The sequence below is a fragment of the Astyanax mexicanus genome, chromosome 10, assembly GCF_023375975.1.
Source record: "Astyanax mexicanus isolate ESR-SI-001 chromosome 10, AstMex3_surface, whole genome shotgun sequence".
NCBI classification, from domain to species: domain Eukaryota; kingdom Metazoa; phylum Chordata; class Actinopteri; order Characiformes; family Acestrorhamphidae; genus Astyanax; species Astyanax mexicanus.
The window spans coordinates 23,173,581-23,200,527 of NC_064417.1; the positions used below are offsets into that span (position 1 = coordinate 23,173,581).

The 26,947-nt window shown below is 38.7% G+C and overlaps 3 protein-coding genes across 6 annotated transcripts; all 3 read right to left on the minus strand.

The window, feature by feature from the left end:
- Nucleotides 1-70: 70 nt before the first annotated feature.
- zdhhc5b (zinc finger DHHC-type palmitoyltransferase 5b) lies at nucleotides 71-16,189 on the minus strand. 3 transcript variants are annotated; one of them, XM_022683513.2, is made up of 13 exons: nucleotides 15,549-15,842; nucleotides 10,859-12,102; nucleotides 10,655-10,776; nucleotides 10,388-10,545; nucleotides 10,137-10,309; nucleotides 8,381-8,483; nucleotides 7,538-7,629; nucleotides 7,331-7,445; nucleotides 7,056-7,164; nucleotides 6,822-6,928; nucleotides 5,136-5,881; nucleotides 3,634-3,656; nucleotides 1,858-1,944 (listed from the first exon to the last, which is right to left on the minus strand). In XM_022683513.2, exons 2-12 carry the CDS (start codon nucleotides 10,993-10,995, stop codon nucleotides 3,635-3,637), a joined length of 1,884 nt encoding a protein of 627 aa, XP_022539234.2. In that variant the 5' UTR covers nucleotides 10,996-12,102; nucleotides 15,549-15,842; the 3' UTR covers nucleotides 1,858-1,944; nucleotide 3,634. The 3 variants fall into 3 exon arrangements, with proteins under 3 accessions (XP_007235366.3, XP_022539232.2, XP_022539234.2); XM_007235304.4 differs by lacking the exons at nucleotides 3,634-3,656; nucleotides 15,549-15,842 and adding an exon at nucleotides 15,995-16,189 and having other exon boundaries at nucleotides 71-1,944; XM_022683511.2 differs by lacking the exon at nucleotides 3,634-3,656 and having other exon boundaries at nucleotides 71-1,944; nucleotides 15,549-15,839.
- Nucleotides 16,190-16,615: 426 nt separating this feature from the next.
- On the minus strand, nucleotides 16,616-22,885 carry clp1 (cleavage factor polyribonucleotide kinase subunit 1). 2 transcript variants are annotated; one of them, XM_007235303.4, is made up of 6 exons: nucleotides 22,780-22,885; nucleotides 21,140-21,417; nucleotides 20,204-20,311; nucleotides 19,353-19,472; nucleotides 19,083-19,220; nucleotides 16,616-17,687 (listed from the first exon to the last, which is right to left on the minus strand). In XM_007235303.4, exons 2-6 carry the CDS (start codon nucleotides 21,413-21,415, stop codon nucleotides 16,992-16,994), a joined length of 1,338 nt encoding a protein of 445 aa, XP_007235365.2. In that variant the 5' UTR covers nucleotides 21,416-21,417; nucleotides 22,780-22,885; the 3' UTR covers nucleotides 16,616-16,991. The 2 variants fall into 2 exon arrangements, with proteins under 2 accessions (XP_007235365.2, XP_049339874.1); XM_049483917.1 differs by lacking the exons at nucleotides 21,140-21,417; nucleotides 22,780-22,885 and adding an exon at nucleotides 20,875-21,110.
- Nucleotides 22,886-23,719: 834 nt separating this feature from the next.
- selenoh (selenoprotein H) lies at nucleotides 23,720-26,876 on the minus strand. Its single transcript, XM_015601904.3, has 5 exons — nucleotides 26,646-26,876; nucleotides 25,346-25,460; nucleotides 24,946-25,088; nucleotides 24,357-24,481; nucleotides 23,720-24,206 (listed from the first exon to the last, which is right to left on the minus strand). Exons 1-4 carry the CDS (start codon nucleotides 26,665-26,667, stop codon nucleotides 24,375-24,377), a joined length of 387 nt encoding a protein of 128 aa, XP_015457390.3. The 5' UTR covers nucleotides 26,668-26,876; the 3' UTR covers nucleotides 23,720-24,206; nucleotides 24,357-24,374.
- Between the last annotated feature and the right edge of the window lie 71 nt (nucleotides 26,877-26,947).

Consider the following 26,947-nt stretch of genomic DNA (forward strand, 5'->3'; position numbering starts at 1 on the left):
GTGTGAACCCAGCCTTAAACATACTAACACATCTTGCCATTTGAATAAGGAGCACGCTCAGACTGTTAACTTCAGTGTTGCAGTATTATTTATTGGTCTGTTGGAAATGTGTTGGCTCATGTGACTCAGTGTCACCAGCATTAAAGGAATACAGAAGGGTAGAAAAAGTCTGCACTTCACCCCTACAACTCAGTACATCTCTCTCCCCACTTTACAGACGTGCAGCTAGAGCTCTTCAGACCCTAAGTTACAGTTAAAAAGGCTTCATAAGGCCATGGTGGAAATGACAAGAAGATTATCAATAAAATACTTTTGTGTGTCACTGCATAAGCTCTTTATATCTTGCACTGACCAGTGGCTGGTCCTCAGACCTCAAACTAAACTTGCTTGCATACTCCAACATCACGTCCCCTGTACTTACACTCAAACAAGCACACGCACGCACACACACATGCACCTTAGAAGACTCTCTGAACAGGGTTCTGAAAAGTTGGAATGTGCTCCTGTAGAGGTTTTTGAGACATCAGTTATCTTGTCATCTTGCTGTGTCATTCTCACACTCTCACTCACTCTTTCTCTCTCTCTCTCACACACACACAAACACGGCTATCAAGGGCAGTAATGCAACTTGTACTTCGGCTCTTAACATTAACCGCTGCCCATAAAAACGAACACCAAATAAAATCCAACAAACATAAAATCATAAAATAAAGAGTACATTATCACTCCCCCATTCTCAGTGGTGTACTAGACATCCAGCATATGTCAAAATGGGGCCAGAACCTCCCTCTGGCCAACCATTAAACTTTCCAGGGACTAGCAAACCAAACCAGAAGATACTGTTTGGAACATCTTTGCCACACAGTATCTTCCAGAAATGTCAACAAAAAAACTTGTTTTGTGCTCTGAAGATGGTACATTCACTCCTACTGGCCAAGTGTGCTGTCTGTCTGTTCAAACAAGAAGGTCCCTGGCCAGATCTCTTTGGCTGATAATTCCAGCTTGGGTTCTGATTGGCTGATGCAGCCATCAATTATATCAAAACAAATAAACTTCGCCCCTACAGCGCTTGCTCACACACACACACTTGCTCATGTGCCTACCTGCTACTGTTATTGGCTGGCATTTTTCCTATCAAACAATATTTCAATAATTCTTACAACATACTATATCTGTACCTGTATAAAATTATATTTGGAAGTAAAGAAATGTAAAAAATAAACAAAAGAAAGAAATAATTCAAATAAAAGTCCATATGTGGAGGCTATGGGAATGCTGAGTAAAGAAAGTACTCATGCCTCAAACAGTGTTTCAAACACTTGATTGGTTTAACTTAGAGCCATTAAGTCAATGAGTCATCATAGCAATCATCGCCTTTTGACTATCTGTAACTCGTGAATTAAGAGAGGTCAGCGATTCCTAACTGAATGGAACGCAACCAAGCCATTCAGAGACCTGTCCTCTGAAGTTCCACAGTATAAAACTGGTAATACAACAAGCAGTTCTTTAAATACGTAACAGAATGTGTGGAGTTTCGTGTACCATACAGAAATAAAAAAAAACAGAAAAAAAGAAAAACACAGCATGTAGGGGTCTGCTCTGGTCCAGACGATTCTTAGCAATGTTCCTCAGCGATTAATTGGTCGACTGATGGATCTGTTGGAACTGTTGAAGTCTTTTTGAAAATTTTGCCTTGAAGTCTTACTTTATTAAAACTTTTTTTTTTTTTGGCTTATCTGGTTGAACTATCCTTGGGCCATCCTTGCAGCAAAACCGTTGAAGCTCTGCAACTTGGATCCTCAGAATCACCATCAGCGTGCTGCTGTTGCCATTCATACCGAGATCTCATAGGTTGTTCCTCCAACACCACTCACTTTCTTCACCCCACCTGCAGGTTTGTGTGCATGGGTGCTGTGATTGGCCAGGCTTTGCCTACTGGTAGAGCTGATTGGTTGAAAGAAAAAAGAAGACATAAAAAGTTATAAAAAGAATGTTTCTGTATTTACAATTTCTATGTTCTATTCACACCTTTATTTACTTTGTGTTAGAACTTCCTGTAAAACTGCATATCTGCTGATAAGAGAATAACCACAGCAATAATAATTAATATACAAAATGAGTATTAAAATATGCTGAGTTAAAGGGGAATCACACTTATTGGAAGAAGAGAGCAATTTAGCTTGGGCAACAGTGCTACTCAACACAGCCTGGAAGCTTGTGGGGCATCATATAACTTATATCCAACATCCCTAAAACAGAGGAGCTGCATGTTTGGTTGAAGGTGCCAAATTTAACTATCTACTATTTTGTGGAGGGAAACTAACACCAGAAAATTGTTAGAGATATCTCTGTCATTAAGCTCTGGTGAAGAGGATGCATCAGGTGCTTGTGATGCTCATAGATAAGTTCTCACGCTAATGTCTTACATGTAGCCTTATTAGCACCCTATGTGGTCAAAGCAGACGTATGGATGTTTGGGAGGATGTTTATAATATTAAATTAAACACTTTCAACCATAAATGTAGGTGCTATTCTCTGAAAGGTGCTGCATATAGGTTATATGGTAGTTAGCAATGCTGCATTTACCTCAAATACGATACGACCAAGAATATTGTTTATGTAATGACAGGAAATTTTAACACAAAGACGAAAGAAATGTTGAAAGTGGGTGTGGCAGAAAAGGTGAATAGCATGAGAATCCTACATTGGGGTAAGGTTGGGCTGGGTAATACACAGAACAAATACTGATACTGAGATATGAATTAATCTGTGGACCAACATCTTCAGTATCAAGACATTGCAATGCACACTGTATGTCCAATTGTACCCAGACAGAATTCTATTTTAAGTTATTTTAAATGTGCACCAATTAATAAGTCAGGTGTTATGAAAAGTTCACATATACAGCTTGTTTAGCATATGTATACAAATTCAGTGTTAGAGATAGAATGGGACCTCTGCACATCTCACCATGTCAAATGTAGAGCCTCAAACATTGAGATGTGAAAAACTAAGCATTTTGCACCCACATCTAAAATCATATAACATCAGGCCCTGGACCTTGCTAATGTTCTTATGGTTATTCACAATTCAATCCTCACAGCAATTTTACAACACCTACTGTAAAGTCTTCGTAGAACATTAGTAGATGTCACTAGAGCAAAAAGAGAACAAATGTTCAGTCCAAGTTAAAATTTGGACACACCTTCTCATTTAATGTTTTTATTATAATTTATTATCTACATTGTAGATTAATACTGAAGACATCAAAACAATTAAGAGATATGGACATATGGAATTAGGAATGTAGAAAGCAAAAAAAAAAATAGGCCTCTGATTTAAACCCAACTGAGATGATGATTTTTTATTGGTATTGTATTAATTTCCATTAAATTTTAAAAGACTCATTTGAAGGTTAGGAGTCTGGAAATCTTTGGACATACAGGCATTGAATGCATTGTGATTGGTGACAGATAACTATAGTCCTAATCACCCACCCCTACAGTGGTCTACAGAGAGAGTGACAGACTGATACCATGCACTCACTTATTATCATCATCAGTGAACATCACACTCACATCCAATCTCATTCACACACACCTAATGAGACTGGACAAACGAAGAGAGACAAACCTTAGCACAGAGACAGAGTCATCCTTAACGGCCACAAGGCGGGAAAGGTCAGGAAAAGAGAGCAGGCGGATAAACGTAAACAGAAGAGTACAGAAGGAGGAAAGGGTGGGAACAGGAAACATGACGATGGGACGAGAAATATAGGCAAAGAAGGAGGCTGCAGGAGGTGAGTGGGAATAATTCGTCGGAAGATCGACACAGAGATAATGTTACTGAACGCAATAAGTGAGACCATCTCAAATGAACCAAAATACAAAACACAGAACCTCAGCAGGAACATTAAACGTCACCATCATTCTGAAGAGAGAGATAATGTGGGGAGTAAATATAGTGTTATTTTACTAACAAAAGTCGAGATTCATTTTCTTATAAAAAAAAAATATATATATATATATATATTTATCTGCGATGGATTGGCGGCCTGTCCAGGGTGTATCCTGCCTTCCGCCCGATGCCGGCTGGGATAGGCTCCAGCACCCCCCCGCGACCCTTAATGGATAAAGCGGTTGATAATGATGACTATATATATTTATATATATATGCATCAGCTATGGATTTAATTGGCTCACATGTAAAAAATATACATGCTCGCTCAAATTTACCATACTTTATAGTACATAATTTATGTTTTTTTTTTCACACTTTGTCAGCAAAATAATTTAGGCATAAATTAAGGGAAAAACAGAATGGTGTGTTTTTTTAAACTTAGTACTGATTTGCACAATTCAGTGTTCTATTCAGGCATTTCCAGCTTGGAGTCTAGAAGTCATGTTAAAGAAGATTTAGAGATTCAGGGAAGACTTGAAGTCTGTGTATGAGACGGTCTTATGGAAACAAAATGTGCTTCAGCTTTGACCTATATTTAGGTCTGCTTTGGCCAATACACTTGATTTTTCTGTGTTAGCACCTCCTGCTGGGTTGGCACGCTCATGCAATCGTTTTATAGCTGTTTTTACATTATCTGAGGATATAACGACTTCTAGAAATTCTGAAGGAATTATGTGTGTACAGTGCTGAAAAAAATGACAGCATGTCAGGATCAGTACATCACAGACATGTAAGGAAAGCAGATGGCACAGAATCATATATGAAACAAGTGATGGATGCACCGGTACCGTGCCTTATGCCAAGGTGTGGGCTAGATGGGCATTAAAAATCCCCCAACACTAAGCTGTGGTACAGTGGAACTGTGTTCTCTGGAATGATGGTGCTTTATCATTGGGGAGTTGGTAATGAGTTGGGGTGATGATCATCCAACATCTTGACCTTACTAACACATGTCAGTGCCACAACACTTCCGTCCAAATTGTTAATCTTTTTTGCTTTTTTTATGTAGAAAAATGTTAAATGTCTTAAAAAAATTAAAGTATTTTTTATTCATAGCAATATAAAATTTCTCTTTTTGAGGTATTTCTTAAGAGGCATTCGATATTAAAACAGAAAAAAAATTAAAATGACCACCCCCGATGAAAAAACGGAGCTTTGGAGGGGGCGTTACTCACTTTGGCATGGTTGTCCCTCCACCACTGTTAGTTGCCCGCTGCTGTAAGTCGGCTCCACCTGTGTAGGACATAGATTTGCCCATAGAACTGTGGCCGGGGGCGGAGCCAGGAGGAGGGGAGCCCAATGACCGAGCGCGAGGAGACAGAGGAGGAGGAGCTCGGGAAGGGGGTGGGCTTGTGGGGCGCAGGAAAGCTCTGTTTGGGGAGGGTCTTAGAGGGGCAGGGCAGGCCTGGAGAGAGCCCTCCCTCTGCTGAGCGGACAGGAAAGGGGAGGAGTAACCCATTATGGGGGCGGTGCCAAGTGAGGTCGGGGCTTGTGGCCTGGGTGGAGACAGCTCGTGAGCTGCTGATTCGAACTCCGGACTCTCTGAGGGCGTAAGCAGGCTGTCATAGGACAAGCTGCCGTTTCGTGTCTGATTGGCCAGACTCTTGTAACTAGTCGAGGTTGTGCCCTCCGAGAGCAGCGGCCCGAGTGCATTGTGCGCTGTGTGCGCCGAGCGGATGCTGGAGGAGCAAGAGGCCACTGCCGACTGCAGGAGAGTGTCGGTAAAAGAGGGATAAGACCGCCCACCCAGAACGGAGGCTCCGCCCAGCCCTCCCGAGCCTGCTCTGCCCCCCTCCCCTCCCCCTCCCGATCGCCACCCTGCACCCCCCCGGCCTGAGAGACTAGGGTCAGAGCAGTAGCTGGGATGGCCAGTGGTGAGTGGGATGGTCGGGGACTCCGTCATACTGTCCCCTCTACTCATCTGGGAGAAAGAGACAGAGAGAGACATAGAGAAAGAGTATACCAAACGTTCCAAGCCACAGCAACACCAGGAACATTGCAGATGACATGAAAAGACAATAAAACCACTCCCATTAAACACATACTGCATTTAAAGCAATAGTTCAGCAAAAAATTCTAAAGTACACAACTGTACCCCAAATTAAATTGCATGGTATACTGTTATCTACCAAAAATCAGGCATCAAGATTATGTCCAATATTGTTTTTAGCTGTAAAATACATTTCTGTTTGGTTCTGTAAACAATATTGTGTCATAAAGTGTACTAACCTGCATCTACAAAATGTCTGCTGATCTGTGTGATATGATGGAAAATCACCAGTGATCTCTTTTCTTTTGAGCTTTATACACTATATGAACAAAAGTATTGGGACAGCACCACCTAAAATAATGGATGGGGAAATTAAGTTCCTATAACTTGTACTGTATGTTAGCAATTTGGCCTTATTGCAAAAATACAAAAGCAAATTTCAGACACTATACAGATTGATCTCGGCTGACTGAGTGCTTTTGGGGTAAATTAAAAATTGTGTACATTTGAATTTTTCTCCCCAAAATAATTCCTTTAAGCTTAAAAGTTGGTAATGAATAGGGCAGAGAAGGAAAGAGTGAGAAGGCCTCAATACAACACTGAAGACCACGAAGAGCATGTTGACAGGCATGAGCACAGAATGAGGCACATACAATCACACAGCAAAAAGACACAAAACAAACACACACAGCTAAAACTTACTCGTTGGCTGTTTGCCACTGAATCATCAAGAAATAATGAACATAAATATAAATTCACACCTAATACACACCAACACAAGAACTTTAACAGGTTGTCTTCTAGAGATTTACCGATGCTTCACATAAAATGCATGTGTGTGTACTGTGTTTACATCAGCTTATTTTCTTACCTTGCTGGAATGTGTTAAGGCTGTGTGTTTTTTTCCCGGACTGCTATATGCTGGCCGGTATTTATATAATGAAGGTGTGGGTGGAGCTTCAGTCAGCAGGCTGCTCTCTGATTGGAGGATATTGAAACAATTATGACATTTGTGGAGTTAAAGTTAAATAACTGAACATGTCTATCAGGATTTTAATACAATCCAGGTAATATATGTATTTTATTATGTGTATAGAACGGGCACCTTCATTGTGTGTGTGAGGCAGCCCTTGATATCTGTGCTCTGGTTTTGGAGGTGGAGGGGGATCAGCGTCTGTAGACTGACTTTCCATGCCATCTAGACTGCTCTTAGACTAAAACAAAAAGAGACAGACACAACTTTATGCATATAGAAATTCATTACAGGCAGAAAGGTCAATTAAGATTTGGAATCGCCCTGAGAGAGTTGTATTACTAACCACCAGCATTAAGATACGAACCTGAAGACCTGTGTGTCTGTATTTATGTACATATGTGTACCTGTTGGATGCCATTGTCCAGGACTTTAGCAGCAAGCTGCGATTCAGAAAGTGGAGGTCGCAGAAAAGGAGGCTGGACCTGAAGTGATGTACTCCGTCGTAACCGCCCTACATACCTGCACACACACACACACACACATTTATTTTAATAAATACTGTAATACTGATCTCAACTTTGTCTTGATGTTAAATATTTAGTGGCATTTACCTGGGGGCTTGAGAGCTACAGAGCACATGAGACACATTCTTGCAACACCCATGTGTAAAAGGGTTAACTCCACCTCTAAACTTTCCTGTAACCTGAAGATAAAAAATATTAAGAGAGAGTTTAGCCCATTTAACAGGTGAATACATTCAAATTGCATCTAACTATATTGTGATAATACAAATCAATTCACCGTAACTGTGGTTTGGTTAAAAGTCCTAGAATGTCAAACTGCGTGTTCATTGGCATTGCTGAATAATGAGAGCGCAGCACATGCAACTGACAAACCATGAAACTCATTCAAAAAAGGAGAACCCAAACTCAGCACACAACAAAGCAAAAGACAAAAAAAACATAAACCATTTCTTCTCTCCTTAATTCATTCCTTAAAAACAACCTTGACTAAAACAGTGCCTCATTTTTTTTACTAGTAAGACTTTTGAATACCCATACCCAGACTAAACGGTAAACAATAGTAAGAATAAGACTATACTACTGTGATGTGCTGGACACAACAGAAGTAAAGCAACACTATTCAGTAACAATTACAGCATTTTTGCCTGTTTTAAATATATGGTATAATACGTGGGTTCTTAGTCATTGCCACTGCTGTAAAGCAGATAATACATGCACAGCTTATCACTATTTTAATTAGCTCTCTGTAAAAAGACAACTGCCCCAGCTAAAGCCATATACTCATTATTTACAAGTTTTTGAAAGAATACAATGGAAAAACTACAGTAACATACTGTATGTGGTTAGACAGCAAAAAAACTTTGAAGTTGTTTCAGTAGGCATAACCCTTTTGTTTGGTATAATAGTCTTCCACTCTCTTTATTTACACACCTGTTCATTGGTAGTTCTCCCTCTGGCCACCAGTACAATGTGGAACCCAGTAAGTCCTGCTACTGGGACGAAGAACAGACCAGCTATACACATCACTGCCATACTGAGAACATATATTAAGGACAGAAACCATATAACGGCCTTTCCGTACAACCTTAATTCTAATGAAGTTGGGACATATGTGAAACATAAATAAAATATTTTTCATCCTATATTTAATTGAATACACTACAAAGATAAGATATTTAATGTTTTTTTAATACCACAAATGCAACAAAAAACTGGGAGTTAAGAAATGCTAAAAAAAAAAACCACCTGTTTGGAACATTCCACAGGTGAACAGGTTTATTGGAAACAGGCGTTTGTCATGATTGGGTATAAAGGGAGCATACCTGAAAGTCTCAGTTGTTCACTAACAAGGATGGGGTGAGGTTTACCACTTTGTGAACAACTGCATATAGTCCAACAGTTTAACAAAGCGTTTCTCAACGTGCAATTGCAGGGAATTTGGGTATTTCATCATCTAAAGTCCATAATATCATCAAAAGAAGTGGCAAGGCAGAAAACCAACACTGAATGCCCATGACCATCGATTCCTCAGGTGACACTGCTTTAAAAACCAACATTATTCTGTAACGGATATTACCACATAGGTTCAGTAACACTTTAGAAAACCAATGTCAGCGTACAGTTAAAACTCTGCCATCTAGGGCTGCAATGATTAGTCGACATAATCAACAATTTGTCACCGAATATTGTCAACGCAGAATTTAATTTCGTTAATGTGTGCTAGAGCAAGTGAGCTGCACAGTTTGAACACCGCCTTCTATGTTACCTGTGGTGGATTAAACTACTGCAGAAAGCTTGATAAAGTGAGTTTAAACAGGGTTTTATATTTTATTAACTCCTTTATTAACATCACTACATTAGTAGACAAATATGTATCCTAGAATCTCCTAAAAAAAGCATACAATCTGTGTAAATAATTTCTACAATATAATGTAATAACATATTAATATATATAAAACTTTTTAAAAATGTACTGCACAGTTGCTCTAGGGCCATAAATGTTTAACAGTCAATGTGCAGTAAAATTACATGTACAGTAAAATTACACATACATGTTCTGAAGCAACATATGCTGCTATCCAAGCAACTTCTTTTTCAGGGACATCCTGCTTTTTCAGCAAGACAATCTGGAACGTGTTACAGCAGCATGGCTTCTTAGTAAGAGAGTGCTGGTACTAGACTGTCCTGCCTGCAGTTCAGACTTGTCTCCCATTGAAAATGTGTGGTGCATTATGAAGCGCAAAATATGACAACAGAGACCTCGGACTGTTGAGCAACTGAAGCTGTACATCAAGCAAGAATAGGAAAGAATTTCACCTACAAAGCTTCCACAATTAGTGTCCTTAGGTTTTAATTGAATGTTGTTGAAAAGATGTAAGAGGTGATGTAACACAGTGTTAAACATGACCCTGTCCCAACTTCTTTGGAACATGTTGCAGACATCAAATTTTAAGTAAATGAATATTTGCAAAAAGCAATAAGTTTTATTAATTTGAACATTAAATATCTTGTCTTTGTAGTGTATTCTATTTAATACAGGTTGAAAAGGATTGTTGATGTTTTAGAAAATGCCCTGACGTCATTGGAATTGTACATAAAAAAAAAAACAATAAATTATAAATAAATTATAACAGATTGATAATGCAGCGATAAGTGAGTTTTTTAACAACGTTTTCTCAAAGGATACGTAACTCCAGAGTGAACCTCATCCAGCTGCTTAGTGTGGTGGAGGATGTAGAGCAGGCTGAATCCAAACACTCCCATAATATGAGTAGTGAGGGAGAGCAGAAACAGGAAGAAGTACCTGTAGTTCCGCCGCCCAATGCAGTTATTCACCCACGGACAGTGATGGTCAAAGTCCTAAAATCAAGACATAGAAATGCTTTAAACAGTAACATGTAAATATGTTTGTAAGTGTGCTTGTGTGTGAATGCATACCTCCACACAGTTGTCACACACAGAGCAGTGTGAGCATCGGGGCGGTCTGTAGAAGCGGCAGGTGGAACACCATTTCATGCGAACCTGAATCCCCCTAACCTCCACTGTCTTGTAGAGCGGAGCCCGGAAATCATCTTCCTTATCTTCATCTTCCTCAGCTACAGGGTGCACACACAATAAAGGGAAGTATTGTTAAGATACATAAGGTAGCATCAAAGAACGCAGTTCCTCTGTTTCTGCTGTTTCTCCCCATAAACACAGATATACCTCTGGGGAAGACACCTGGGTCCATAAATGTGGCCATGCAAAAGTTGGCCAGCGTGAAGAGGAAGACCACACCATTGTAGAGAGGAATAGAGGAGGAGAACCGCTCGGCTAGCCAAGGGCATCTGCAGACAAAAAGACTTCAGGTCACATGACACAAACAGGACAGCGCTAATATAACAAGAAAAAATAATGTACAAGACTCACGTGAAGCAGAAGAAGAGAGTTGTGGCCCCGACGAGGAAGGCTGTTGCCGCCGAGACAGGCACATAGCGGCTGGGACGGAATGGGCGGGAGGAGGAGGGGTCTCCGAGAGCCCCGCCCACGCTGAGACCCGCAGGCATTAGGGAGAAGTCCAAATGCTAAAAAACAGGGTCAGAGGGGCAGGGACTTCTGTCCATCTGCCAAGCTACAGGAGGAACATACTGTCATGATCAGGCTAACTGCATTGGGACAGTAGCTGTGTAATTCCTGCGTACACTACTCAAAGTGGAAGCCAATAAACCTGACCAAACACAGTGCAAGTGCCTGTTTTGTGTAAGTCTCTCTTATAAAAAATACTTATATAATATATGATATGACTAAACTGTGATATAAAAAATACCTATAGTTCCATTAAAAATAAAATTTATATGGCTTCAATGTGACAGGATTTTGGTAGAGAAAGGAAAAGTCAAGTGATAGCAAAGCTCTTTCAGTGCAAATTGCCAATAAGCCCCATGTTTCAGCAAGAAAAAGAAAGAGAAACAGCAGCAAAAAGCACAGTCACTGATGCAGGAATGCCCAGTTAAGTGCCTTACAGTACTCTTTCTTAGTCACAAGGCATGTGTTTCAACATACCCGAGTGACTGACTCAACATGAACACATGAATCAACGTGAGGGAGTCACAAAACAAAACAAGGGAATAGACAGTGAAGGGGTACCATTGAGAAACAATGAACTGAATTAAAAATGATACAAAATGAAACAAAGGAATGGAGCTATGCCACAGTGTCCACACAAGTCCCAAAACCCAGTGGGACGTCTAATAAAAGACCTTAATTACGGAAATGAAGAAAATGGTGCTCCTGCAGTCTTCTGGCCTAAATAAAAGCTCATCTTGTAGTCCGACAGTGATCCAAACTCTCGGCACTTACAATAACAACTCAAACAAATCGTCTCTCATGTAACAGTGCCGTAAACACTATATAAAAGTATCCATGTGAGTGGAGGTGCTCAGTGAAGTCCTTTAGAGGGCCATGGGCCAGCAGACTACTCTCTTGCCAGCATGTGTGCCCACCACAATGAGTTTGCGCACCATGAAGTCCAGGGGACACATCAGCGTCCAAAAGCTGTTTAGGTCTGTATTGTGATCCATCACTCCCCGCTTCTTCTTGATAGAAGCAAGAAAAAGTGTATGAAGAACTGTTCCCCTTTATCTGGTGTCTTACAGGCAGGCCAGAAGGTGTACCTAAAAGTAGAAAACAGATTTCATTTTTGTTTAATGTTGATTTGAACTTTAAATTAATATGCTCACTCTTGTGCAGCTAATTTGTGTATCCTCACTCAGCATTTCATTAGGAACATATTACTGTATACTGTAGTAACTAGGCTCTAACATTCCTTGCAAAACAACTTAACTTAACATGAATGCCTCAAGCTGCAAGACTGTGTCACACAATTCCTGCAGATTCCTCAAAAGGTGCTGAACTAAATTTTGCTCTGACAGGAAGAACCACTAAAAAAAACATTATCGTCATGTCCATGAAACCGTGGATACGGTGCATCATCATGCTAGAAGTTGCCAATAGAAGATAGATTAACTGTGGTCATAAAGGGATGCGCATGATCAGCAACAATACTGAAATAGGCTGGGAGTTCAATCAATGATTGATTAGTATTAACAAGCCAAATGTGTCAAGAACACACTTCCCACACATTACACCTATGGTGGTCCTTATAGAGTCCTCAACAAATGTTGCTTGTTTTTATTAGTTTTGTTTCATATAATCAACCTTAACCTTCTTAAACTCCTCAAAACTACCAGAGGCTTTTTTCCCCTCAGATGCTGTTTTTAGATTGGCTGGTAAACCCTAAACACACACTGGGTACAACATTCTCTGCTGTCATCTGTGAAGGTGTTTAGCCCAATAACACACTAATACAAATGAACTAACACCAAACACAGCAACAGTGTGGTAGCAGAGTGGGAACTTGCAAAACCAGAGCAGCTCTGTGTATGTAAAAACAATGGCAACAGTATTTAAACTATAATATTATGTGTCCTAATATTACAGTATTTTTCACTACTTGATATTAACAAGTGTAATCAATTTGTTTGAATATGAGCCAGTGGATACTGAACTCTTGACTACTTTAGACCATCCATATCAAAACATGAGTGTGTGGGAGCTCCAAGTTCTGGTGTGTGTGTTGTATGTACACAACATGTTGAAACTTGATTATTCTTCTTCTTCCTGGTGTCACATTTGAGTCACCAGGAAAAGGGTGTGCCTATCTTACACTTTTCCTGAGCTATTATCTTTCTAAATGCCATTTCTCAAACCAAAAAGTTTTTTTAATTCGTACTTTTACTGTTGTTTTATGTTTACTGCGCAGTTCATGATCATAAACTTCAACAAATGTTCTTGTGTTCATGTTCTTACACAAACTCTTACAACCAGTGTCACCTAAAAGCCAAACTAGACAAAATGAAAGTATGATACACATCAATTCCAGCTGGCTCGACCTCATAAAATGATCCTTTAATTTGTCAAATAGAACTATTATCTGCAGTTTTGGTGAACTTCAGTGATCTGCTTCTGAATAGGAACTGAAAAACAAACTTATGGTGGCAAAAGCTCCTCTCTCTGATTAAGCTCACTAGACAATGTTGTGAACCATAATGAAACAATGAAGAAAATACCCATTTGTTTATTTGTTTGTATTATTCATGGATTTTAAGCTGTTTACAAAAACAGAATGCTGTTTTGTGAGAACATCATGGCTCTACTCAAGGCTCAAATTTTAATGCCTATATTTTCATTATGTATTTTTTAGATAAAGTTACAGTGTTGTCATTACAATGTGTGCACAAGCAATAGCCACATCACAGGAGGTTCAATGTCACATAAGGCAAATTGAATTACTTAAATACACTACCAGTAACATATATACATTTATATAACCCTTTTCGTTTACAAAACAATTTCATGTTGTCCTGTATAGGTTAAATATTTTCAATATCTAATTTACATTGTAAAAAGTAAAATATTGATATACAATGTGACACTGTAGGCATGGCAACATATTGGGACTGTTTCAATTAAATTAATGACTTATACTATGAATACGGTCATAATGAAAAAAAAATGAATATAAAAAAACTAAGATTAGATTAAGCATGGTTTCCCAGTACGTACGTGCTCTGGAAAAAAAGCTTCTGAATCATTTTCTCTGATTTTGCTTTTTATAGGTATATTTGTAGTAAAATGAACATTGTTGTTTTATTCTAAAAACTACACACCATATTTCTTCCAAATTCCACCCAAAATTATGTCATTTCAGGCCTCAAATAATGCAAAGAAAACAAGTTCATATTCATAAAGTTTCAGAAATTAATATTTGGTGGAATAACCCTGACTTTTATTCACAGTTTTCTTGCACAATGCTTTTGGATAACTTTATGCCACTCCTGGTGCAAAAAGCAGTTCAGTCTGGTTTACGGGCTTGCCATCCATCTTCCTCTTTATATTATATTCCAGAGGTTTTTAATTTGGTTAAATCAAAGAAACTCAATGTTTAAGTGGTCTTTTATTTTTTTCCAGAGCTGTATGTACGTGTTAAGGCAAGCAGTGAGCAGAGATACTGCACATAAGTTAACAGTAAGTAAGTATTGGTATTGCACACAGTAATGGTAAACACGGTGCTACACACGGTGAATTAAGGTATTGCAGTACTATAAGTAAACAGATTATTGTACACAGTAATAATGTGTAACTATTAAAAAACTACTGTCTACTGAGAGCAGCGTCTGCTATAATCTGTTAGTTAAATACACTGTTTTTACATCCCTAGTGTTTCAGAAAACAATATTTTGTGTACATGATTACAGCTATTTTACATACTACAGAATACTGACAAAGTGTAATCAGCTATATAGTTAGCTAAATTAACTATTTTACTAGTTTAATGTTCTTTCGTACACTTCAGAACACGGACTGACTAACCAACAAACATGTCATGAAACTCGTGTATTTTGGTCTAAGCTGGTGTCCAGCTAACTATTTAACTACAGTAAATACAGTGGTACAAGGACAAATCGAGCCGTTTAGGGACGCGTGAAGACCCGTTTTGCCAGGCTTTTAAAGAAACATACTATACATAAAACATACCTTTTAAAAAAAGTCTTCGCTCGTTGTATGAAGCTTGAATTTACTCCCATATTTAACTATAAGCGTTAGCTAGGGTTAGTTAACCTAACCTGGTGAACGCTAGCTCAGGACTACTGTAACCTAGCGTTAGGTTAGCTTAGCTAATCTTCACTCGCAAATAACGTTAACCACACTTTAACTATAAACCACATTGTCTAAATTAGATAGTTAACTAGCTATTTTAAGTCCTTGCAATCTAACTAGACCAATTTTACTCTCGGAGAAACTCTAATTTGACCACGAAAAACTCAATGAGAGAAGTTTGACAAGACACGTCAAAAACAGAGAGACGGCCCCAGGCTGGAGTTTCGGCTAGAGAAGCTAACGCGAGCGAAGCTAAAGAGGCTAGCGAACGTTAAGCAAAGCTGACACAAAGTTAATTCTGACTGCCAGGTTCTTCTGGCTAGCTAGCTAACGTTAAACATTCAAAAACGTTTAGGATGAATGAGTAAAAAGGCTTAAAACGACTCGAGAAATTACTTACAGCGTGTTTCAGAGCTGAAGAGGCAGAGAGATCGACGCTAAGGCTGGCTATACTAGCTAAGCTAAGCTAGGCCGACCCCCTAGCTAACGCCAGTACTGTGGGTTTAGAGACAGAGGGACGGGCGATTAATATCCTCTTGTTTAGGCTCTTCCCGCAAGCTAAAAATAGGTAGCAGTGTAGTATACAGGGTCAATAGACATACTTCCATTTATAACATCTTAGGAGTTTTGATTAAAATTATTGTTTATCCTCTTTAGCTTTCATTTCCTTCCCTTCCTCATGCTGCGGTGCACAGATCACATTTATGTTAATTTGTTTATGGCCAGCCAGCACTCAGTCCGCATTCTGTCATGATTAAGTACTGTTAAAGAGAAGTAAAATCCCTGCTTTAGTCTGTGAAATATAACTAGTTCCAAACGCACACAAGCATTCAATGCAGCACTTACCTGATTCCCGTGTGTCCAACTGTATTCAGATGGATATCTCAGGCGCCCCCCATAAAGAACACCAACACTTAGGTTACTTCCCTGCTGTAGAAAGAATCTGCTGTAGAAAGAATCCAGCTCAAGACCAGCTTATGCAGGTAGCTGGTTTAAGATGAGACAAGCTTTAAGTTCTCTCATGGTCGTGGTGGCTGACAAGCTGGTCAGCTAAGTAAATACCAGCATGCTCTTGATGATGAGTATCAAGATTGGATTTGATGGTCATACTGGTCAATCAGCTTGGACAAATTGGTTGTCTAGATTTATCAAGTTGACCATACTTGTAGACTACCTAACCATCAAACTCAAACAAACAAAAATATACCCCATCAAGACCAGGTCAAGAGCTAAGCTGGTCAACCAACTTAGGAAGTTGTCCAGACAGGGATCAAACCTAGTATTTGACTACACAGCATTTTGCATGAAGATTTTCCATAGAAAAGAAAATTTTGTCCATGACAAGTCCTAACCCCTGTCTGAGAAACCGACCCAGTGTCATGTTAAAACATTTTGCCCCAGATATGTTTAATTGTTAACCTTTGTATGAAAAATTACATTTAACAAATATATACATTAAGTCACACATAATGAAAAGAAGCATTTATTCTTGCAGACATACAAAAATGTCTTTCATTAAAAAAAGAATAATTTGTCTACAGTCACACAAAAAGCTGGTCTCTCCCAAAAAAAAAAAAAACATACAAAATATCCAATGAAAGTCAATGTAAAAAAAAAAAAATAATTTAGAGCATTTTTATTGGTCAGTTGTTTATCATTAAGCAACTGTCAGAACCACTCTTTTAAAAAGTGATAAAATTTAAAAATATTATTTTTTTTTGTCTGAGTGTGGAAATATGCAAATTATTTTAAAACTACTGCAATTGGAAGCAAAACAGAAACTCAAATAAACTTTTAACAGTTTTGTGATGTTCTCTGATCAAACAGTCCCGAGCATACATTTCTATTTGAGGTCAATAAAGCGAATGTCCATGATGAGCAGAGTGTGCCGGGGCAGTGGCCGTGGTGCAGGTGAAAGTACGGTCATCACCTGAGCCTGAGTGTCCACAGCTGTAACCACGATGAACCCACACACTGGGCTCTCCAGAATACCCCTACTTTGTCCTGAGCCACCATCGACCTCATCCTCTACACAGCTGACGCTGAGAACATGGTGGGTCAGGTCTCGGCCAGGGCTCACAGGTACCAGCTTTAGTTGCGTGTCATCTTGTGACATGCCCAACGGCAGGCAGGAGTCCGGGATGGAGGGTGCCCCAATCTTGTAAATGCGCACATCTGAGAAGCGCACGTCAAAAGCATGTGGGTAAAAGGATGTTCCACGGAAGCCGTAGAAGTACTCACGGATCTTGTCGTCACGCGTTTCCCGTCTACAATCCTTGGAACGCTCCACAACACCACCAGACTTGGGCAGGAGGACAACACGGACAAAGTGTGGGAGGTCACGTTTGAGCTCGTTGTAGAGGCGCTCTTGATCCAAGACCAGGACCACGTCCACCTGGAAGGCTGAAGCACAGTGGACCAAGGCCAGGTATCCAGAACCTTTCACCCAGCCACAGGTGTTGATGATGCAGCCTCCTACACTTGCCCTGCGGTTTACTTCACAGCGCTGGGAGAACACCTCCGCCAGGCATGATGTCAGCTGCTCCAAGAGAAGGGAAAAGGGTATTAGGGAGGGTGCAGTACTGTACAGATATCTCAGTAGGCCCGTCATCATAATCAAGTTAACAACCAATTGTATAATATAGACATAACCTCAATATTTTGCTGGCTTCAGTATTACCAATTGTGATAATTATTAAGGAGAGCCCATGAATGTGAATGAGTCAGATTTTTTTCAAACTAATTTTTATTATTATTTTTTTTAAATATTCCAATTTCATTATCTACATACCTAAAAAAGGGAGTATATAACATTATTCTCTACTTTAAATGGTTTTAAAATAGAATAATATTTTTTCCATTGTGCTTGTTCCATATATTGTGCATGACCACTAGTTGCATGGTATTTTTTGGGATTATTAATGGTTAATTACGTTACACACAAATAAAGTACAATTAGGCCGGTCACTATAACTATGTTTAGCAAACGATATGTTGTCCCAGAAAATTGCGATAAATAATATTTTTGCCATTTTAAGACCATTAAATGGCACTAATATAATAATAACATAATATCATTACAAACGAATTGCACCCATTTAAAGACAATAAACTTTACATTTCTGTCCACGGACCTAATTTTGGAACCCGAAAAATTCCCAGCTTGAAACAAAGTATATATATATATATATATATATATATATATATATATATATATATATATATATATATATATATATATATATATATATATATATACATACACACACATTGCTAAGTGTGGAGGCAGGGTAACCATGGGTCCGTCCCACACCATGATGTGCAGCCCCAGTCTGTCCCAGCTGGCCCACGTTGGAGCAGCATAAAGACTTTGCCTCAGCCTTCACTCGAGAGATATGCTGATGGTGATGTGGAAGGCTGAGGCAACACAAACCTAAGAGATACTAAAGTTAAGTGACTAGAACCGCACTGGGCCATTCCTATGTTTCTTTAAGTTTGTTTTGGGTGTTGAGTTTTCCATTTTTCCTAATAAAAGTACTTTTTGAGATCATGCCCACAGTTACAATATATGTATGTGCCTTTTGTAAGTGGAAACACAATGGATGATATCACGATTATTAAAATGATTGAGGTTAAGTTCATTTATTGTATGATAAGTTTATAATGTAATTATTGTAAAAGGCCTAAGTACAATATTTCAGTTATAAATATTGTATGCTTTAATTGTAGTTTGTTATCATGGATCCTGATTCCTCTAAATAATTTAACCCTGCTTTTGGACAAATGTATTGAATGTATTTTAACTTCTTCATATTACACTGAAGCTCCATTTATTGATTTAAAGCTTATTATAAAGCATGTTTTCATGTAAATCCTTTCCAACAGTGACAATGTAAAAATTAAAGCTCTGCTGTGCTAAACAGTATATTGTTACCTTGTTATAGAGTTTAATGTTGGTCCCTGGTGTAGTGGAGCCAAAGTGAAAAACAAGAGGAGCTTGCACAGAGAAGCCTTCCTCTACATCTGCTGGGCGCTCAATGCACAGCGCTGACATAGTCCCAGGAACAGACACCTGAACACATTATCATTAAATCATCATTAAAAGCACGCTAATGTGACTTTCATCTCTTGACTGACTGCAGACAGTTGTGAAAATAAATGCTTGTAACAGTCTGGACAGAGTCTGTAAATCATATTGTCTTACGCTACTCTGGCCGACATCCAGCTCCACCAGCGTGGGCCTCCTGCCCAGCCTGACAGCGTAGTTTAACAACACCCGACACACTGTGGACTTCCCTACATCAGTTGGGCCCACCACCATGACCTACATAGAGTACAGAACCAGCAAGTCAGTGCAAAAACAAAACTGGAAAAAAGCATATCAAAATCTTTTAAATTATGTAACAAAACTATTTGTATGCTGCTTTTTATTATGCTTTTCTGAAAAACATTATAGAACAAACTAATTAAGCAACTTTTGTTTTCATAAATAGAGGTACTTAACTGATTCTGACTGACTAGTGTATTTTAGAATTATTACTTTGTGTTGATTGTTTTGACAAAGTAAAAAGAGCACGAAAGAAGCCACTTGGCAAGGGAACTGACTGCAAAGACTATGTTCACACAGCTGATAAAGTGACCCAAATCAGATAGTCACCAATTCATATTTTTTTGGCTGTTTACAGTATCTTTTAAATTTAATGTAGTCTAGCCAACGTTAGTCTAAACAAATTAGGTATTCTGCTGCATAGGAATACCTGAATGCAATATCTGGGCTACTAGCAATCCATTTTGTCCTCTGCTCAGCGTGTATTTTTAATTAAATTCAAGCTAAATTCTTATCTGGCTGTTCAGAGTTGCATTACTGTGTATTGGATATGCACCATATTAAAAGTTGCCTTAACTGCAACTGAAAATGCCAGATACAGTGTGTTGTTTGCCAGTCATCTTGGCTCACATTTAAGAAATATGTCTTGTCTGTCTAGAAAGATCAGATTTAGGCCAGTCTACCTGCTTTGTGATTGGAGCTGTAAATGTGTGAATGGAGTGACATACCCTTGGACCCCGCTCATTGTCTCTCTCAGCTTGTCGTCTCATTTGCTCCAGTGCAGCGTGTGTGTTCAGATACAACAACATTGGTGTGTCTTTAGAGATATATGCCACCTACAGACAAAAAGACATATTACTAATTTTAATAATTTTATTTTAAACAAATTTCCAGAGAACTTCCTTTCTCTATGCTTGATTATCCTCTTCATGGCTCTATTGCTTAAGTAAGTGGTCTTCAACCCTGCTGCTTGGAGAGATACCTTCCAAATTCCAATTTTGGATCCAACTACAATAACCCCACCTGTTTAAAGTAACTACTGCCTTAATTTGCAAAATGGGGTGTGTAAAATATGGGTTGCTGCTTCACAGGACAGTGATATTCAAAAAGAATGAGACTACTATAAGGTTCAGTATGGTGGGGTAACTATTCATAAAAATGTAATAAGGATATCACTACACCGATTAAACATAACAATAACACCACTTTCTGAATGGTCAGTGGAGCTGACATAATGAACAATTCATGTAGGAACAAAGCATATAAGATACTCTACAAACTTCAGAACTTACAGTCCCTAAATGATCAAAAACAGTCCCAATACACTCTATGTCAAATTTATGGAGTGTATACAACCCCCTCTTCTGCAGTTCTGATTCACACATGTCCCTAGGCTTACCACAAGAAAGAATACAGCTCTGTAGGCACACACAGATAGTAACATAAAACCAAACACTGTAAAATCACTTAATTTATTTGAAAATCAAAGTCACATATTCAGAAACTATGACAAATTTGATGTTTGGCTAATGTTGCATTTTGGTTATTTAACATCACAACAGTGATAACAAGTTTGACACAAAGTCATAATCCTGTGTCAAACTGAAATTGGCATTTAAAGTTGTCAGTGTCAGTAACGGGTGTGCAGTACTCATGATCCTTACCTCTGTTTTTCCTGAGAGTGAGAGGCTGCAGCCCTGCCAGGTGAACACAGCGATCTTAGAGCCTGGGCCGAACGTGTACCTCTTATTTCTGTTCAGTTCAGAGCCGAACACTTCGCCCATGCCAGTCAGGAGTTCTAGCTGGACCCGCTCTCCAGACTCCACTTCAAAGCGCAGCTCAGTCTCCTTCTCTAAGTCATAACGTGTCCCTACAATCCCAGTGCCTCCTCCAGTACTCCCTCCTTCCTCACCAGGTTTTTCAGAGACCTCTGTACTCATGTCTGCAAGGAAAGAGGTGATGGAAAATAAACCATCCACGGCTTTTTCCAAAAATGCACACTATCCGACCATACATATTTTTTTTACTGAATGCATGAATATGGAGGAAATTAGAGTCAAGTGTTTTTAATCAATAGAATGACAATCAGAATGGCACTCAGTTCAATTTCAAGAACAGGGATCTATCAAAGTGTTCCCAACACATTTTTGTGGAATGTGTGAAGGATTTCTGAGGACCTCAGAAAAAGAGTTTTGACAGATTGTGTACAAATGAAGGTAATTCAGTAATTGTTACCCTCTTCAGGAGTGGTTAATTAACAAAGATCACTTCAAGAGCAAGGCTTGTAATAGTCAGCGGGGCCACAAAGGACCCCAGGGTAACCTCTAAGCAACTGAAGGCCTCTCTCATATTGGCTAGTATTAATGTTTCTGCGTCCACTATCAAGACAACCATGAACAAGGATTCCAGGTAAGGAATTAAGTATTAAATGAACCGAATCTCAATAAGCACACAAGTTGCACTTGTCTAACAATCTGATGATGATGATGATGATGATGTTTTAGATCATATGTATAATTGTAAAATTCTTTTAAAAACTTTCAAGCACCACTGCAGTAGTTTGCCAAAAAAAGCAAATTTACTCAATATAGTCTTTGGCCAAGACATGCTTGGTGTCCCAAACTGCGTTTTTTCACCCAACCCACCACATGGGGTGCCACAACAACCATTTGGGGTACTTTAGCAACTGCCTAACAACCCCTGGGGTAACACTGCACGACTAGAGCAACCCCTTTGAATAAACATAGCAATCCCAAACGAATTCACTCTTGTAATACCACAGCAAGTACCAGGGATACCATCACAAACACCTGACATATCGTAGCGACTGCTTACTTAACAACATCTCAATTTCAACTACTAGAAACTTTAGTAACCACTCAGGCCCATCACAGCAACCACCTAGCATAAACATAGCATCTAGGTAACTTAACCTAGCTCGAAGTGTACGTTAAATAGTAATATTAAAGTTTGTTAGAAAGCTAACTAGCTAATATTATTAAGCACCTGCGTCTGAGGAAGATCAGATAATATTAAACTGCAGATTTAATCTTCTCTAAGGTTTGTGTGTAAAGGTGATATAACTTAATGAATGTTTTATAGAACAGGCGTTTCACTCGTTAGCGATCTTAGCCTTTAGCTAGCTTAGCTCCGAGCCCCAGCAGCAAACTAACAATACACCGCCCGCCTGATTTATCCTCTTTATCCAGCGGCTGAGTTTAAACTCCTCCCTGAAATATAAAAGCATGTGGTCTAAAAGTGTTTAAATATAAAATAAAAAGTTCAGGCTGTATTTCCTCCTTACTGTCCAGTAAAATCTCCAAACAAGTCCAGGGGTCTTCAAACAGCCCACCAGCGCCAGGCAACTCGGGCGCGTGGTGATGCCGTCAGACATCACCCGCACGAGGCTCCTGATTTAAAGGACCCTTTTTTCCTTTACAAACTCTTCACCCACTATAACACACTGTTTCCCTCAGAAAACAACCACTTTTGTTTTTTTAACCATATTATACTTTATTTTTAACATATCGATGTGTTTATTTTCTTTTTCTCTAATGTAAGAAGGCATATTTACGTCCACTACAATAAGGCTTACAAGTGGGTCACAAACAAAATTATGTAATAAATATGCAAGAATGTATGCATATTTATGCAGCAAATTGCAAGAATATGTAAAGAAATATTTTAGGCCGTTTATATTCTTACTATACGCGTGTATACTTACTTAAAGTGTTTTTGCAGATAGAATACTCCAGCATGTTTTGGGTGCCTGCTCTAAAATATCTGATTCAAACAATAAGTTTCATACTCCCATAGGGTCTCCCAATCTTTCAAAAAATTACATATTTACTCCCATAAAATCTAATTATGCCATGGAGTGTGAATAATAAAACAACAAATTCTCAATCATTTCTAATCCAGTTTTCCTTCAGTTTACACGGGTTAAAAAGTAAGTGGAGAATTGTATTCTCCTCTCCTCTATTAATTCCTCAAAAATGATAAACAATTAAAATGTACAGACATCTAAACAATCGCAGGCCTGTTTTATATACTTAGTTACACAAAATATTTGTATCTTCAAAAGTATTTACAGCTTTAGGAACTACATTTTATCTCTAACTACATTTAATGATACAAAACAGCATTATTATTTACTGCAAATTAAATTATGTAAGAACATTATCTTTAGATATGTTTATATCTTGTAAGGAACATACATGGGTCATGAAAGGAGACAAACCAAGTACAAATATAGAAGCTTTATTATTATTATTTTTTTAATGAGAACAGAAAACAGACTAAAACAGTTCAGTTAGAAGGCAAGACATCTGTAACCTCAACTCTACAGATCCAGACTGGTTTTATTTTTTACAAAAGCAGAATCACTCAGTTAGCCATGCACGCGAGGCCAAACCGCAAAACCATTAAAAAGGATTGTATATTCCCACTGAACAATTTCCAGTGTTGGTCCAATGTATCCTGCTATATTGAAAAATCCTACTTTATTAGATGACATAACATACAGAAAACCACACAGAAAAACAGAAAAAGTGAGAGAATAGATCACAAGATCTAAATAACAAGAATTGGAGTTAAGAGGTTAAGCAAGAGATCACAAGGAGGCTGCAATCATCCAGGGTCTAGTTGCCAAAAAACATCAGAGAACAGACTGGAAGTCGTCCATTTGGTCCATCCTCATCATTATGCATACATAGAACCAAAGATGATTGACTGAAAATGAGGGTAAATCAAACATTAAACATTTGCTAAGCTTTTTAAAAAAACTTCCTTAAAAAATATTCCACATTTTTAAATAAACATTTCAGAAAGTGCATGCATGTAATAAACCTAAAAGCTAACTTTTATGATATTCCAACATACCCATCTCCTCACTAATCTCTAGTTGCTCTTCAGGGCATCGCCAAGCACAGTCACAACCTCAGCAGGATCTGGAAATTTTAGTTTACGGGGAGGACCCTTCTTGATGCCAGTCCAGAGGACCACCTCTGCAACAAACAAAAAAATAGTTCACTCATTGCTGACACAGATGTGCAAATAAACACACAAAAAATGTATAGTCCCTATAAAGAAATACTGCCAATAGAATAGAAAATTACTCTCTAAAACACAAACAAACCTACTGGCACAGTGCACAAGGTCAGCGGCTCAATAGAGGAGTATAAATACCCCAGGCACTAAGCTGTGGGGCGGTGGAACTGTGTCCTCTAGAATGATAAGGCTCCATCCAATACCAAAAGGCAAGACTGTGAGGGACTAAGGAATGCCGTTTGCACTGGAGACTTTAATTTTTGGTCTGTTTTAGCATGTTTGCAGTGTAACTATTCTAGTGCATTGTTTGTTAACCCTGCCTTTGGAATCCCGGTCTCACCTAGCCATGACCAGTTAAACTCTGCATAAAAGTAAACCAGCACTTTAGACATCATTATATTCTGCATAGCTGCACCATAACCTTTGTCTCCTTCCATTAGGGTGACCTCAAAGCTGTTTCGACGAGGCTTCTGGGGGTTGAGCACCACACGCAGCTCGGGATGTACAGCCAGGAGAGCCTCACGGACCATGTCGGCATTCCGACCATACACTCGTCAGCTTTTACTAAGAGGCAAAAACACATTGCAGCCATTATGTGAACACAAGCCTTTTGAGAGAGAGCTCTATACATTACACACCTCCCAAATATTATTAAATATAATTTAATTAATTATAAAAAATTATACATGCATTTTTTTATTTAATATCAACTGTGTAACAAACTAATACAACCAAAATCTGGGTTAACCCTGTTAACAATCATTGAAAGAGAGAGAGAGAGAGAGAGAGAGAGAGAGAGAGAGAGAGAGACTGATTCTGACCAGTGTTCGATGACCACTCTTTGGCCTTCGTCCTGTTCGGCATCTGTTGTTTTATCCTTCTTTGCCTCTGGCTCCGACTCCACAACAGCATCCACCTTGCGCTTTGCCCCACGACCTACACACACATATTGGAGACTATTTAGTTCAATATGGATTGAACAGATAACCAGAAATTAACTACTGAGTACTGAGGGGCTGTTTTTCTTGTTTTGTGGGTAAGGATACTATAAGTCCCAAATGTTTGTTGACACCCCTAGTACTGAATGTATTTAGTTCCTTTAGATTGCACCCACAGCTTGTCTCGTCTCTTAAAATACATCTTAAAAAAAAAAAAGAATCTGGAACAGATCATTTTAATTATTTTCCTGTATAAATCATTGATTGTTCAGACCAGCAGTTTCAGTAAAATATAAATAAAAATAAGGTTAAAATAAATCAAATAAGGTTAATAGAATTTGAAGAAAGTGTACAATAATTATACCAAATAATTAAACCAAATTAGAAAAGTGCATAAAAAATACCAGAAATAAATACATCAATATATAGTAGATTCCCGTTTTGCAGAAATAACAACCTCTAAAGCTTTCTATAGCTTCCATTGAGAGTCTGGCTTCTGGTTTAAGGTATTCTGGATTATTCCTTTTTACACAAATAAATTTGCTGATCCAAACAACCAATGATTTATAAATGAAAATCAGGGGTGCCAAATTTTTTCATACCATTTCATACCATAGGGGGCGATCAACACTCTTATAACATTTTCTCACGTGGGTATAAAAACACTAGTTAACCATACTACCACCTTCCACTATTAGAACCTGACCTCACTAAAGTCTTTGTGGCTTTCAGAGGAGAAGTATTATACGTATACATATATAAGCTGGGTTAAGTATATTAGCTAGTTTAACTAGTTAAGTTAGTTAACATCGCCTAACGCTTCTGAGCACTGCATCGCTGTAAGGTTAAAACAGGTTTAAAGGTAAGAAAACCACGTATCCTGACCCAGGAGTGGCTAAAACATGGCCAACGTAATGTGCACACCTTCATAACATCTATGTTAGCTGGATAACTAGCTAACCTGTCTACCCGCTGTATTACTGAAGGTGTTCAGCCAGACTTATAAAATCCAGGTTATCTAATGAATCTGTGCAGGTCGTGCTGCTCACTCTTTAGCTACGTTACACAAGCTAACTAACACTAGACAACTGCTCTACAGCTCCTCGGCTACTCACATAAATATCTACTATGTTGCACGGTTATAAACCCTGACATTTATTTAACTGTAAAATAAATCACTAACCTGCTTTAGCGCGAGGAGGCATTTTAGGACGCCGCTGTAACTGTTTTTGGCGCGAACTGTGGAAGAATCTGCTGTCCTTAAACGACTCCTGTAAACGAGTCAATCGAGCCTAATAACACTAAACCATGTACTAAAAACAAATGATCCGATTCACCAAAATGAATCTTTCCTTTACTGAGCCGATGGGAGCTTTTATAGAGAGAATACTCACTTCAGCATCTCCTCTGGGTTAGTGTGACCACCAGGGGGCGCTACGGAGTGAGCCCAAAATGAATGGGTTCAAACGGAGTAATTGTGCAGAA